Genomic DNA, 14006 nt, shown 5'->3' with positions numbered 1-14006 from the left:
ACTCTCTGGTTGACAGGGAGGGAGTTCAGAGATGTCCAGATGTCTGGTCTCTGGAACTGACCAGCCCTGCCAGGGCACTCTTGCTTTCCCAAATGTGGCCAAGAAGCCGGTGGACTTAGCCTGTGGCTTCCTCGTAACCCTGGTCAGAAATAACCCAGGGAGGCCTTGAACAGACTGAACAGAAAGGGAACAGGGAGAAAGCGAGTCCCAGAATCCCGCTGGGATCCACCTGGGGTCACTGGGGAACCCCTCCGTGGGGGCAGGGTAACCTCGGGCCCTCCCCACATGGGAGCCTTGGGGGCTGACAGGCCCAGACATGTGCTCCCTTCTGCCGTCCACTGGCTGTGTGACGTGGGACAGGTTAACCTCCATGTCAGTTCCTTATTCCCCTATAAATGGGGAATAACGTGTACTTTGCAGACCTTTTTTGGATGGAGATTAGAGAATTAAAAAAGAAGCTACATTAGGGGCTGGCCCTGCAGCCTAGTGGTTAAGTTTGGCACACTCCACTTCAGCGGCCCAGGTTCAGTTCCCGGGCACAGACCTACCCCACTCCTCAGCAGCCATGCCGTGGTGGCAACCCACATACAAAATAAAGGAAGATTGGCACAGATGTTAGCTCAGGGCGAATCTTCCTCAAGCAAAAAAAAAAAAAAAAAAAGGCAGCTCCATTATTATTTACCATGAGCCAGGTCTAGCAATGCATCTATAAAAGTAAACCTGGGGGCTAGCCCGGTGGTGCAGCAGTTAAGTGTGCACATTCCGCTTTGGTGGCCCGGGGTTCGCCAGTTCGGATCCCGGGTGTGGACATGGCACCGCTTGGCACGCCATGCTGTGGTAGGCATCCTACATATAAAGTGGAAGAAGATGGGCACGGATTAGACAGGCACAGGGCCAGTCTTCCTCAGCGAAAAGAGGAGGATTGTCAGTAGTTAGCTCAGGGCTAATCTTCCTCAAAAAAATAAAAAGTAAACCTGTATGGTAGTCACGTAAATTGCCCAACAACCCTACCAGGTGGTATTCATTCTTAACTCAAAAAGAGGCAACTGAGGCTGGAGGAGATGGATGAGCTTGCCCTAAGTCGCCAGCTCATCGGTGGCAGGACCCAGTCTGCCTCTGCAGTGCTGGGAACTGCCCAAGGCGACGCCTGGCACCAGGCTCAGCCCAGAGCAGATGCTCAGGAAGCAGACTGCACGTGCTCGTGCCGCACACAAGTCGTGCTTTGGATTAGAAGTTGTGCACGGTTCTCTCCGGCAGCAAAACAGCCCTCTGTGCGAGCCAACAAAATCAAAACAGATTCCTCCTGGAAACCACTAAGCAAACCCCAAACAATAGTTGTTTTTCTCAGACCGGCTCCCCCCGAGAGGCAGGATCTTGGCTGTGGAAGCCTCTGCAGGCCGAACGGGAGCACGCCCGGATGCGGCTGCGGCCCCCGAGGGCCTGGCGGCAGGGCTGCTGGAGCCTGCCTGCCCCCTCCCTGCAGACGGTCACTCACCTCGCGTCCAAGATGCCCTCATACTCAGACAGCTGCCTCATGAAGCCGGCGTTGGGGCGCGCGATGCTGCGTCTCTGTTTCACATAGTTGTAGGCCTTCTCCAGCGGCCAGCCGAACTCCTTCATGGCGTAGGCTATGACCGTGGAAGCAGACCGGCTCACCCCCATTTTGCAGTGTACCAGGCACTTGGAGTGGTTCCTCCTGCAGGGGCCCAGGGGGTGCGAGAGAGCATCAAAGAGTGTAAACCACTTCGTTTTCTCAGTTTGTACCCCACCGACTGTTTTAAACCCTGCACTGATCTGGTTGCCCAAATCGTCCTGGGTCCCAATGTTTGCGCAGCGGATGTCCACACACCCTCTAAAGGAAATAACTTCCCTGTGAAATCACTCAGCACACAACTGGAAATCAGGAGGAACCTGTCCTTGCCTTGCAAGTTTTACGGGGAGGGCTCCCAAAGCGGGCGCCTTCAGGAGCCAAGTGGGAGTCTTCCCACATCGCTGGGCATCACTGGGACCAGCCAGGAGACCAAAACCCTTTTGCAGGAAGCGAGTGGGCAGCTAAAGGGTTACCTGCAAAAGCTACTCAGCTGCTGCAGCAGATGGAGACAGGGAGCGGCTAACTGTGGAAAAACGGGGTCAGCGAACCGGAAGCTGCAAGGCCCTCGGGAGAGCGAGACACTTGGCAGACGGGAGGGTCAAGGAGCCAGACTGAGGACGGCAGCACCCGACTCAGCCAAGACGGAAAGAACCAGGGCAAGAGGATGGGCTGTAAGGAGGCGGTGCTGGCCCAGGCGTGGCTGACCTCACGGCTACAGCAAGGCTGGGAACAATATTTCTCAGGGTACCGCCTGCTCAACAATTGGAGGGGACACCAGGCTGGAAAGGGCAGCAGAGTGCAGCCTGCCTGTTACGGGGGAGCAAGCTCGCTTCCTGTGCCCCAGGCCTAACATGCACCCCTGAGTCTCACTGCTTTCTTTTCAGACTGCTGGCCTGCAGTCTACCCCCGGGAATGTAAGCCAACTAAGGTTTGGTCAGGACACATTATGCAGCTTTGATCCAGAGGGGTGCAAAGCAGAAGACGGGGTTTCTCTTGATAGCACCTCTTATCTTTTTCTCTCTTGACTTTAGTGAGACAGAGTTGTTCTACAGAATAGGGTGAGGACAAAAGATGGGTGGCACTAGCAAGAGCCTTGGGGCAGCAGGGACCTCTGATGGTCTGTCCCATTCTACTCAAAAGGCACAGACTCAGGTGGAGAGGGCGGCCACCGCTCAGGGCATCTGCAGGAGTAGTTTTGTCTGGGTAAGCAGCCCCCAAAGAGCTCTAAGCCCACAAACAGCCCGGCCCCCTCTCCTCCCTCCTTTGGCTCAGCGACTCCCCACGGGGACAGCCGCCGAGAGTGTCCACTTGGTATTGGAGCCTCGCCTGGAACCCGTGCTGACCATGAAACTGGGGTCAGATGTCAGAATCAATGATAGGGTCCCACATGGAGAAGGTTGACAACTCGGCCCCGTTGGTGCACGGGGTCCTATGGCCTAAAGTCAGAGGTCCATCACACACCACAGGCTCCTCAACCAGGAGACAGCTCGGCCCGGGACTGCCTCCAATGTCTGCCCCCACAGCGCCTGCCAGTGTTTCCTCCTCAGACCGGTTTCTTTGGCTTCTCCACCCACTCACTTGGCCTTGTTTATAAAATGGTACGCTTCGTTCCAGTGGGCAAGAAGGTCTGTTGTCTCTTCATCGTAGACCCGGATGTTATGATATGCAAATAAGCCAGGAAAAAAATTATCTATCTCTCTAGTGACATTTAAAATGTAGTCAACACTGTAATGAGAAAAAATAAAGAACAAATTCGGAGAATCAGAATGAGCAACTATAAAAAGCAAAGTAACAAAAAACTGGGCAGAGAAAAAATTAAATGCACATTAAATAAAGAGTATCCGTTTTTATGGTGGGACTTTTGTTTTTTCCTTAATAGTAAATTTTTTGTGTGTGTTTTCTAAATGCCCTCTATATGATGAGAATGTATTATATTTATACTAAAAAATAAATTTCTTTATAAAAACGTAAAAAGAAAACAGTTCAAAGCACTGCTAAGCAATGTTAACTCTGGAAAGTAAACATACGTTTTTAAACTCTGAAAGTCTCAAAATTCACAACTATTATGAGCAAACAGAGGCTTTAGAAAAAACAAAGTCTTCACTTTTAAATAGTTAAAAAGCAGAATACATCCGTCCACTATTCGTGTCCTTGGAAACTGCCTTAAATCCTTTTTGAAACAAAGCAGGCTATAAATAAATAGTTGAGATGGTCTGCTAACCCAGGTTCTATAGTTTTCTAAACTTCATACTTATATTCCTGGCATAGCAAAATAATTCCAGGAGTTTTAAAATGCCTCAAACAGATTTCATAAGAGAATACTTACAAATGCTTAAAAAACTCCTTTAAAACCATTTATTTATTCCCAGCAAGGTAGAAAGCATCATCAGTATCATGCTACAGTTTAAGAATACTTTCCTAAATAAAAGAATACTCTCTGTTGAAAGAAAACATCCTTAACCAGTAGTTCTAAAGATATATTTGAAAGTTTGTTTAGTCTTGATTTTTAAATGCAGTAATTCCAGAATGCCATCATCTCAGACCCACAGAATGGTGATTCTGTGCCTGAGTTGTTTAAAAAAAAATGTCGAGACATCTGTTCTCGAAGGTCTAGGTTTGAACATTTTTATGCCTGCTGCTGAGCATTTCTCAGACTGAGACAGGCACATGCTTCTGGCCAACAGTGAGTGTTTAGTCACAAGATTCCCACCAGGCCCAAAAGTATAACCTCAGATAGAACCAGGAGCAGCCCGGGGCTCAGAGCTGCTGACTGGTCCACACTCGGACTCGCAGCATCTCTGCTGGGCAGCGGGGCACCGGCAGGGGTCTCACGGCCCCATCAGCATCCAGGCTGTCCTATACCATTTGAGTGTGATTTAGAACCATTCTCCCTGACACACACAATCACACAAACTCCAGTAAAATCTAAAAGTCTATGAATTATTCATGACGTGGCATTTTGAAGCACGTCTGTTTAGCTATGCAAATCAGCCGGCAGGCGCTCTGGAGACCAGGGCTCAGGCACTGACAGGTGGGCAGCTTGGGGCTCGCCCTTGAGGGCAGCATGGAGGGTTTCTAAGCTGCCTGGGAGGACAGGGGAAGACACGAGGCGCAGACTCACCCTGAGCCCTGCAGTTCCTCCAGATTGGACGCATTCCATTCAGAGCCCTGGGGGACAGAGCACACAAACCCCTGTGAGTGTCACATGTCAGCCTCAGAGCTGCTTGCGGACGCATGGTGTGCGCTAGCCCTGGGGGTGATGGTTCTTTCATGGCCCCGGCCTCAGAAAACAGGGGGAAATGAAAGAGGCTGACAGCAAAACCAGTTCCCAGGGCATCACAGCATCGTCAGCAGAGCAGGGGAAGAGCACGTCCAGGAAAACCTGCTCCCCTCTCACCGCCTCCTCTCCTCAGACCCCAGCAGGGTCCTGTCACCAGGGGCAGTGACCTCTGTCCCCCACTCGGGAAGGGCACTTTCACATAACCACTAAGTAAAACAGGAAGCGGTCTACCTTTCTGGGAAGTATTTTGGCAAGAGTTAAAAAGTTCCCACCCTCTGACCCAGACATTCCACTGACAAAAAGCTACCCTGAGGAAATACCCAGAATTCGCACAGAGATTTATGTATAAAGATATTTATGGTTATTTCTAATAACAAAACAGTGGAAACAACCCAAAGGTCCAACAAGAAGAAATCAGTAAATAAACGATGATGGATCCATATGATGGAGCCATTAAAATAAATCATACTTTTGGAGGATATTTAATGACACAGGCAAACACCACATAACGAAAAAAATTTTCAAAGTAAGGTACAAAAATATGTAAATATAGGGGCCAGTCCAGTGGCGCAGTGGTTAAGTTTGTGTGTTCTGCTTTGACGGCCCAGGGTTCGCTGGTTCGGATCCCAGTGCAGACATGGCACCGCTTGGCACGCCATGCTGTGGTAGGCGTCCCACATATAAAGTAGAGGAAGATGGGCACGGATGTTAGCTCAGGGCCAGTCTTCCTCAGCAAAAAGAGGATTGGCAGCAGATGTTAGCTCAGGGCTAATCTCCCCCCTCCCCCCCAAAAGTAAACATAAACAGTATGTTTCTTTCCTTTCCTTTTATTTATTTTTTTGGGGGAGGAAGATTGTTGCTGAGCTAACATCTGTGCCAATCTTCCTCTGTTTTGTGTGTGGGACACTGCCACAGCATGGCTTGATGAGTGGTGTGTAGGTGTGTACCTGGGATCCAAACCTGTGAACCCCAGGCCACAAAAGTGAGCATGCAAACTTAACCACTACACCACTGGGCCAGCCCCTCTTTTTTAAGAAGCTATATATGCATTAAAAAAACCAGGAGATAGAGAAATACATAAACCAACATGTTAACAGTGACTACCTCTAGATTTGTGAAATTGGGAATGCTTTTAATTTTCTTCTTTAGATGTAGTCATATGTCCTAACTTCCTACAACACGTTTTCATACTTTTTAAATGATATTAAAAAAACAAAGCCTCCATATCTGAGCATGCCAAGGACACGGAAGGGAAAAAACAGAGAAAAACCGATCACTTCGGTCATAGGAAATGCAAGCTGACAGTCACAAAGAGCAAACGGAGCCTCCCAGTCTCCCGACATACTTCCTTTCCCAGGAGGGCAGAGCCCTGGGGACACAGGGCTGCAGGGGCCCCAGTGGAGCTGGCAACGTGTGGGTGCTAGCCATATTTTCATACTGGAGGGAGAGGCTCAAACATTGAAATTCCTTTAGTATCTCTCATGGAAAAAGTGACATAAAGCACCAAACCACACTGAAAAAACAAGAACGCTCCACTGAAGCGGGAGTGTCCTCTGGCCGTGATCACCACCTAGTGGAGAGATGGGTTGAAGTGCCTTCCATGGTTCCCACCAGGGAGCAAGTCACCTTCCCAGGGAGAGGACCAGAGACCAGTGTGGCCCAACGGCCTCCCACATACAGGCTCCAGATCCACACATCTATACACATTGTGAGAGCTACATTAAATACGCATCAAGATTGATATATAGAAGCACATTAAGTGTATATATTTAATATATCAAATATAATCATGACGTTTACATTTGGAGAACTATTAATTACTTCCTCCAGGCAGAAACCAAACTGTTCGTGCCGTGAGCAGCACACACACCTCCTCAACTTTCCCAGGAAGTGCTTTCTGCTCCAGCGACGGTCACTGCTGACTAGTGCCTACAGAAAAGTGCTTTAAATACGTATTGTGTGTAATCCTCATCACCCCAGGAGGCACAGGATGAAGGAAAAAGAGGCAGAGACTCGCTCCCAGTCACGCGGCCGGTCAGGCTGGGGAGCGGGGACTTGGTTGGTGGGTCTGATTTTCGCGACACCACGCGGCCTCTCTAATTTTAGTAACATGCCTTCCTCTACCGTCTCTCTGACTTTGAAAACTTGCCAGTTGCCTTCTATGGAGATGTACAGCTTTAAGAAAATCTGAGCAGGAGATGGAGGTGAGAGAACGCACACGACGCGCCACAGCTGTCCTACCAGGGCCTGTCCCCAGCGGGCTCCAGGAGCAGTGCACAGGGCGGCCGGCTGCACGAGCAGACGGGAAGCTGCCGGCCGGGCGTCTGGTCTCGGGATGCCCAGGCATATCTCTGGGGCTTGGTGAGCGTGGGTAACTGGGGTCAGTATCTGGGGGTTTTAGCCCACAAACCACGTGGAGATAAGCAGATGGGGCCCCTGTATTAGTGACTGAGGAAGACAAAGGGTAGTGAATCTGAAAACCGTTGCCAGTTGACTTTGCCAGAATTTTCCAACTCCCCGAAGTTCAGCTGGGAGCCACGTCTCAAACTGCTGGCTTGAGAGCAAACCAGTAGGCTGCGGGCCAGAAGGGGTCAAAGAGGGGAGTTCCCATACCAGTCAGGGCTGAGGCTCAGCAGTAACTCGGGCTCCTCCCCCCTCTGACCTGCTCGAAGCCCCAGATCATTAGGGTCTGCTGTATGTCCCCCAGCCCAGCCGCGGCCGTGCGCTGTGCCTCTTACAAGATAAAGATGATCAAAGATGAGGGAGGGCTTGTCCATCTGTCCCAGGATGAGGAGCATCTCGTTGTCTATGAATTCCTTGAATTCTTTCAAGTTACAGTTCATCTGTTTCTCTAATTCATTACGGATCTGTGGAGTGGAAAATATTAGGAAAAAGCAACTTGTTAAAGAAAACAGTTCCTACAAAGTACTAAAGTCTTAACACGAACTGTGGCCGCTTTGAAAAAAGGTGTGGTTTCCTTTTCCCCAGAGTAGGCACTTAGTTAGACACACCCAGCACACACATGTGGGAGGCGGCAGCGCAAGCTACTCGGCCTCAAGTCAGTCTGACTTGGGCACGTTTATCATTTCAAATAAGGACTCTGATTCCCATGGGATCGCTCCATTGCGTTTAAAGCACTTATACTTTTTACAGTTAAATATCAAACACATCACAGTGAAAATGTAGAATCAGTTTCATCTTGCTTTGGGAGCTATCACCATATGATTTTCAAAGTGTATTAATTCATAAAAATTAAATGGCCATTTCAACTCCTTAGATCTACCTAGTTTAAGCTATTACTATAATTCACTGTATTTCTTCAACAAAAAGCAACAGAAGAAAGAAAAAAAGTGATCCGGAAAAACAGTGAAGGCAGATGGAAGGCAGTCCAGGGCAGTGACCTCCCGGTCAGTCAAGATCCTGTGAAGAAGTAAGAGCCTGCTGTCCGTCCACAAGGAGACGCGGGACAGAGGAGGGGGCGCTGACCGGCCAACGCTTCTCGGTGCATCTGCAGGTCTCACGAAATTCTCACCAAAGGTCTAAAAGTTCGGAGAGGTCAGGAAATTTGCTCAAGGCCTCACAGCTGGTGCGTGGCAGGGCTGGATCCAACCTAGAGGCTGACTCTAAGGCCTGTGCTCTCCCGCTCAGCCCCTGCTGCTCTCTGAGCAACAGGACCAACAACCGCTACATGACCTCTGGCCTTCGAAGGGAAGAGTTTTCTTACTTCTTTGGAGGTCACGTTCTCCAGATCCTGGCTCATCATGATGCTCCGGAGTCGGGCTTTGATGAGGCGCTCCGTCCTTTCCCTTTCAGTTGGCCTGGAAAGAAATGACACTCAGGAAAATGCAGAACTATAGGAAGCCTGAGTCAGCACTCAGAGAAACACCAGATGCTCCTGGGCTAGAGAGAGCGTGGCTTGGACTCCGAGCTGACTTGTTGGTGTGCACGTTCTTGGGGGTAGGGGACAGGGGCACAGCAGTCCCCTCTGTGTCCAGAACTCCCACAGGAGTCAACGAGGGGAGAGCAGGTCAAGAGGACAAACAGTGGCTGGGAAGCAGACTCCTCCTCAGGTCCTGCAGGCACCAGACTCTCGGGGCAGGAGGCTGGGACCGCCAGTGTAACGTCCCCACACCTCTAGACCCTCTGTCTCTGCTTGAACACATCTGGGCGTGAGGAGGTCACTGCGTCCAGAGGCAGCCCATCATCCCAACTGTGTCCAGCTCCCATTATCTCGTTCCTACATGGAAAATCTAAGTATCCCCTGAAACGTCTACCCATCAGCCCTGGTTTGAACTCCAGGGGCCACAGGGACCAGGACAATCCTTCTCTCACATGACGCTTCTTCATATATTCAAAGGCAACTATCGTTTCTCCCCAACCTTCCCATAATTTCTTTGAGGCCTCTGGTCCTCTCCTCATTCAGGCTGTGCCCCGCTGTCCACAGCCCTCTTAAGTGCCGTGTCCCAGAGGAATAAACACTCGGGGCGGGGGGGGGGGGGGGGGCGCGTTTCTCTGTTGGTGACCACGTGACATAGGCCAATTGATCCACCGCTGCTGCCTCTGTGGCTGCAGCTGCCCTGCCCTCAGCCAGTGTTGGTGCAGGTGTGTTCTGGGATCCAGGGAACCAGACGTGATATTCATAATGCTCCTAAGAGCGGAGGAAGAGGCTTTGGAAATTCAGTCTTCGGCATCCCGAGAGGAAAGGCCAGAGCACAGAGCACTGCCCGAGAGCCGGGGAAGTATGTGGGCCACTTGCTCCTTTGAGAATCTGACAGAAGGCATGGAGATGTTCCCCAGAAAGGCATTCACACCTGAATTCATCTATGAATTTTAAAGGGGGGTGGTGGTCACAGACCCTTCCCCCAGACAAGACTACCCACGGGCTGCAGGTTAGGAGCCCCTGCTTGAGATGCTGGTTCTGAGAGGTGGCCCTCAACCAGGGAACTTCAGGGGAGGTGTGATGGGCAGACGCGGGGTCGGGGCGCGGGGTGGCTGTGGCTGTGGGTGAGGAGACGCGCGCTTACTTGTCAACAAACAGGGCCGGGGAGTCGGGCCGCGTGGACTCCAGGTCCTGCATGGCGTTCCACTCGTTGATGCAGCTCTGCTCAGAGCTGATGCAGCTCTCATAGTAGGTGGCCCAGATGAGAGCCACACCACCGGGGAAGTAGTTGTGCCTTCGTGCCACTTCGCAGGCCTTGTGAAGGACCTGCAGGGCAGACCTGGGGTGAGGAGGGGGACAGGGTCAAGGCCTGGGGAGGCACAGGGAGAGGTAGGTTTTCCCCTCGAAAACCCAGGGTGGGGGTGGGGAGGAAGGGCCGTTCAGAAAGGACTCACCATTGGAGTCGCTCTTACATAAAAGGTTATGTGGGGGACACACGGCAGCCTGAAATTCACAGCCTGCCAGGAGACACAGCCGTTCTCCGTGACACACACACTGAACCCAATGACATACGCACTGAACTCAATGACATACACACTGAACCCAATGACATACGCACTGAACCCAATGACATAATGCACTGAACCCAATGACATAACGCACTGAACCCAATGACATAATGCACTGAACCCAATCACATAACGCACTGAACCCAATGACATACACACTGAACCCAATGACATAACGCACTGAACCCAATGACATACGCACTGAACCCAGTGACATACGCACTGAACCCAATGACATACACACTGAACCCAATGACATAACGCACTGAACCCAATGACATACGCACTGAACCCAATGACATACACACTGAACCCAATGACATACGCACTGAACCCAAGAGCAAACAGAATATCCCGCCCCATTTCCAACAAGGAAACAAAAAACTTCATAACTCGCCCAACCAGACCGGTTCACATGTCATTGTACATTCCAGCCATTCACTCCCAAGAATTAAGATGTGCTTCTGACGCTGTGGTTACGTTGCGCGTAGGGACCACGACTAAGCCTAGCAGTGGGAAGGAAAGGGTCTTTAATATGCAGCAGGGGCATTTTACTGCATTCTAAATAACTCGCTTTCTAACCCGCTCCCATCAATGTTATAAAGGCTTAGGTGCTTAGATTTCCCAAGGAAAGGAGCTCCTAGAAACTCATTTTAATACAGGAACTAAATGAAGAGGTTTGGGGAGGTGGAAGGGGCAGAAGAAACAATATAGAAGAAGTACATGGTAATGGCCAATTCGGTCATCTCCGTTTCCCTTCTTTTTACAAAAACACAGGCTGGAAACGTCTGAGTGAATGGGCTGAACTAGGCGTCAGTGAGGCTGGATGGAGTTATGAGAGGGCAGCCCAACAATGGTATAAGAACCCCTGCCGGCCACTGCACTTTCCCCATCATACACGTGTCCTCTCGCTAGGCTGGTTGAGGGAACAAACTTGAGCTGAATATTTACTAAATTTAGTTCTGGTTCTGAAGTTTTGGAAAACCACGTGGGCCTATTTTTTATTTGCCTGTAGAGAAAGAGATAATAAATTACCCAGGGTCAGAAAGAAACATCTGGACATCTAGAGAATTCTCATTTCACGCTTTTCCCCAAAAGGATGCTGACTGGACTGCGCGTGGAGCACCAGCGGAGGCAGAACTGAGCGCGGCAGCGACCCTGACCCGTGGGAGGATTCTGCGTCACTCGCACTCCCCGGTGAAGAGAGCAGCTATTTTGAAACACTGGGCGGCCGCGTCTCGTCGGACTCCACCAGCTCTCTCCTGAGTCTCTCCCAGATTCCTGGAGAGACTGCTGTGCTGGGGTTGCTGCCTGAGCGGTTTGTGCAACCCTCCAGGGACGAGGAAGGCTCCAAGACGTGTGTGCCAGGTTCTGAGAAGCTCTGAATGTGACTTATTTCACCCAATACAGCCTCTACCTCACGCCCAAAGCAGAGTCTCCAGGGAGGCCCTACCCTCCCGGGCCCCTGCCCCGGCAGTCAGAGCCCGGCACCCCATGAGAACACCCAGCACCCCTTGGGATGACACGGGACTGTGCTCGTGTGTTTATGGCCACCTCCCTGCAAAGATTTTAAACCCCAGAGGATGGGAATTGTGTCCATTTTATGCCTCCCTAGATGCCCAGTGCTGTTCCCCGCAAGGAGAAAAGTGAGTGCCTACTGTGCGCCAGGCACAATGAGGAAGTTAATTTATGCTGGAAGGACGTTGTCGAGAGGAACTACACACATGTAAAAACAACACTCCTTCCAAAACAAAAAATCAACCCAATAAAGAAGTGACCAAAGGACAAGACAGACATTTCTCCAAAAAAGATATACAAATGGCCAACCAGCGCATGAAGTGGTGCTCAACATTCACGAATGAGGGAAATGCAAATCAAAGCCATAACGAGACACCGTTTCACATCCGTGAAGACGGCTATTACGAAAAACACAACAAATAACAAGCGTGGACTAGGATGTGGAGAAACTGAAGGCCTTGTGCACTGCTGGTGGGAATGCAGAATGGTGCAGTCTCTTTGGAAAATAGTTTCGTAGTTCCCCAAAAAGTTAAATGTGGAATTGCCATGGGATCTAGAACTTCCACTTTTAGGTGTGCATCCAAAAGAAGTGACGGCAGGGACTCAGACAGATGCTGTGCTCAACCACGGGTCACAGCAGCTCCATTTACAGTAGCCAAAAGGCAGGAAAAACCCGTGTGTCCATCAACAGATGAGTGGGTAAACAAAAAGGGGTCTATCCCCATAATGGAATATTATTTAGCCTTCAAAAGGGATGAAATTCTGACACACGCTACGACATGGATGAACCCTGAAAGTTTATGCTGAGTGAAAGAAGCCAGACACAGGAGGACAAAGATGGTTCCATTTATACGAGGGACGTAGAATAGGCAAATTCAGAGAAACAGAAAGTAGATGAGAGGTTCCCAGGGCTGGGGGAGGGGGCATGGGGAACCAGTGTTTAACATGGACAAAGTTTCTGTCTGGGGTGACGACAAACCTCTGGAGACAGATGGTGGTGATGGCTGCACACAAGGCGGATGCACTAAATGCTACTGAATCATACACTTCAAAATGGTTAAAATGGCAAATTGTGTCATGTATAGTTAGCCAGACACACAAAATAAACACACCTAAATGAGCTTCTAAGTAGAAGGGGCTTTTCTAATTGTGCCGTCCGCTAGGAAAACATTTCTAAGGAGTTAAAAGTCCCTAAAATCACACTTACCACATGGCCTGGACAGACACGGGCTTGAACACGTGCATCCTGCCTGCTGTGCTGACACTGAACCCGCTGAGGAGGAGAAACAGAGAGCAAGGTCCCAGGGGGAGACGTCAGACTCTGCCATCACACCCGGGCAGGCCCCCCACGCACACCCTGAGGACAGGTGTGTCCCATGCCACCTGATGAGGGACCAGGGGCTTGCTGCATCAGAGACGCAGGCAGAGGACAAACAAAAAGGACGTTCTCCAATCTGGAAGACTTGTTTTTAACCCAGCAAGGTGAGGTCTACCGCAAACTGAAGCCCAGCCCTGGGGCCCAGGCAGCAGTAGCATGATGCCATCTCTTTTCCATCTCTCCAAAAGCCCCAGCCCAGTCACTACTTCCCACCCCATCTACGTTTTTTGTAATTGCATGGAAAACATATTAATGGAAAACAAAAAAGGGAAAAATGTGGCCATAATCTCACCGGTTCAATAAACCAAATTTTCATTTTCCCCTCCCAGTCCTAGCTATTAGGCAACATAACTTTTACTGGTGGCATCCTAGTGGAGGCACAGTTTCCTTTCCTGCTTCTTTCCACTCATCGCGGTGCTGTGCCCCACCAGGAGCAAATGCACACAGAACCCGGATGGCCTTTCGTGTCTCATCTACCTGCGGAGGCCAAACAGCTGCCCCTAAAGTTTTGTCATGTAGATTTTGCTCCTGAACCACTGGTGTACCTGTCGATTGTATGTCTTTCTCCACACCCCCCAAGGACTGTGAGCTCCTGCTGTGTCATGTTCATCTGTGAGCTTTCAGGGGCTGCCCCATACGGAGGGCAGGTAGTGAATATTCATTTAACAAATCCAGGTAAACGAACAAACGTCAGTCCGCTGCTGTTCCTGAACGCCACACAGCAGCAGATCCCCGTGACATGCCTCCGTTGAGACTTCACAACCCAAACCTACATAATGTCCACAACGTAC

The 14006-nt window shown here is 50.3% G+C and overlaps 1 protein-coding gene across 9 annotated transcripts in view; it reads right to left on the bottom strand.

Annotated features, from left to right (window-relative positions):
* The window catches only part of SSH1 (slingshot protein phosphatase 1), a 61544-nt gene that overhangs the window by 11136 nt on the left and 36402 nt on the right, over positions 1-14006 (bottom strand). For 8 of the 9 annotated variants that reach the window (XM_070627043.1, XM_070627046.1, XM_070627044.1 and 5 more), the window contains 7 exons: positions 13045-13110; positions 9896-10090; positions 8596-8689; positions 7610-7738; positions 4713-4759; positions 3170-3316; positions 1496-1696 (listed from right to left, as the gene is read on the bottom strand). In XM_070627043.1, coding sequence (XP_070483144.1) covers positions 1496-1696; positions 3170-3316; positions 4713-4759; positions 7610-7738; positions 8596-8689; positions 9896-10090; positions 13045-13110 — 879 coding nt within the window. The remainder of the gene's footprint in view (positions 1-1495; positions 1697-3169; positions 3317-4712; positions 4760-7609; positions 7739-8595; positions 8690-9895; positions 10091-13044; positions 13111-14006) is intronic. The other variant, XM_070627041.1, reaches the window with a different exon arrangement.

Source organism: Equus przewalskii, chromosome 7 (genome assembly GCF_037783145.1).
Source record: "Equus przewalskii isolate Varuska chromosome 7, EquPr2, whole genome shotgun sequence".
Taxonomy (NCBI): Eukaryota; Metazoa; Chordata; class Mammalia; order Perissodactyla; family Equidae; genus Equus; species Equus przewalskii.
Note: the sequence above shows the minus strand (reverse complement) of the source record. Positions and strands in the feature narration are given on the sequence as shown.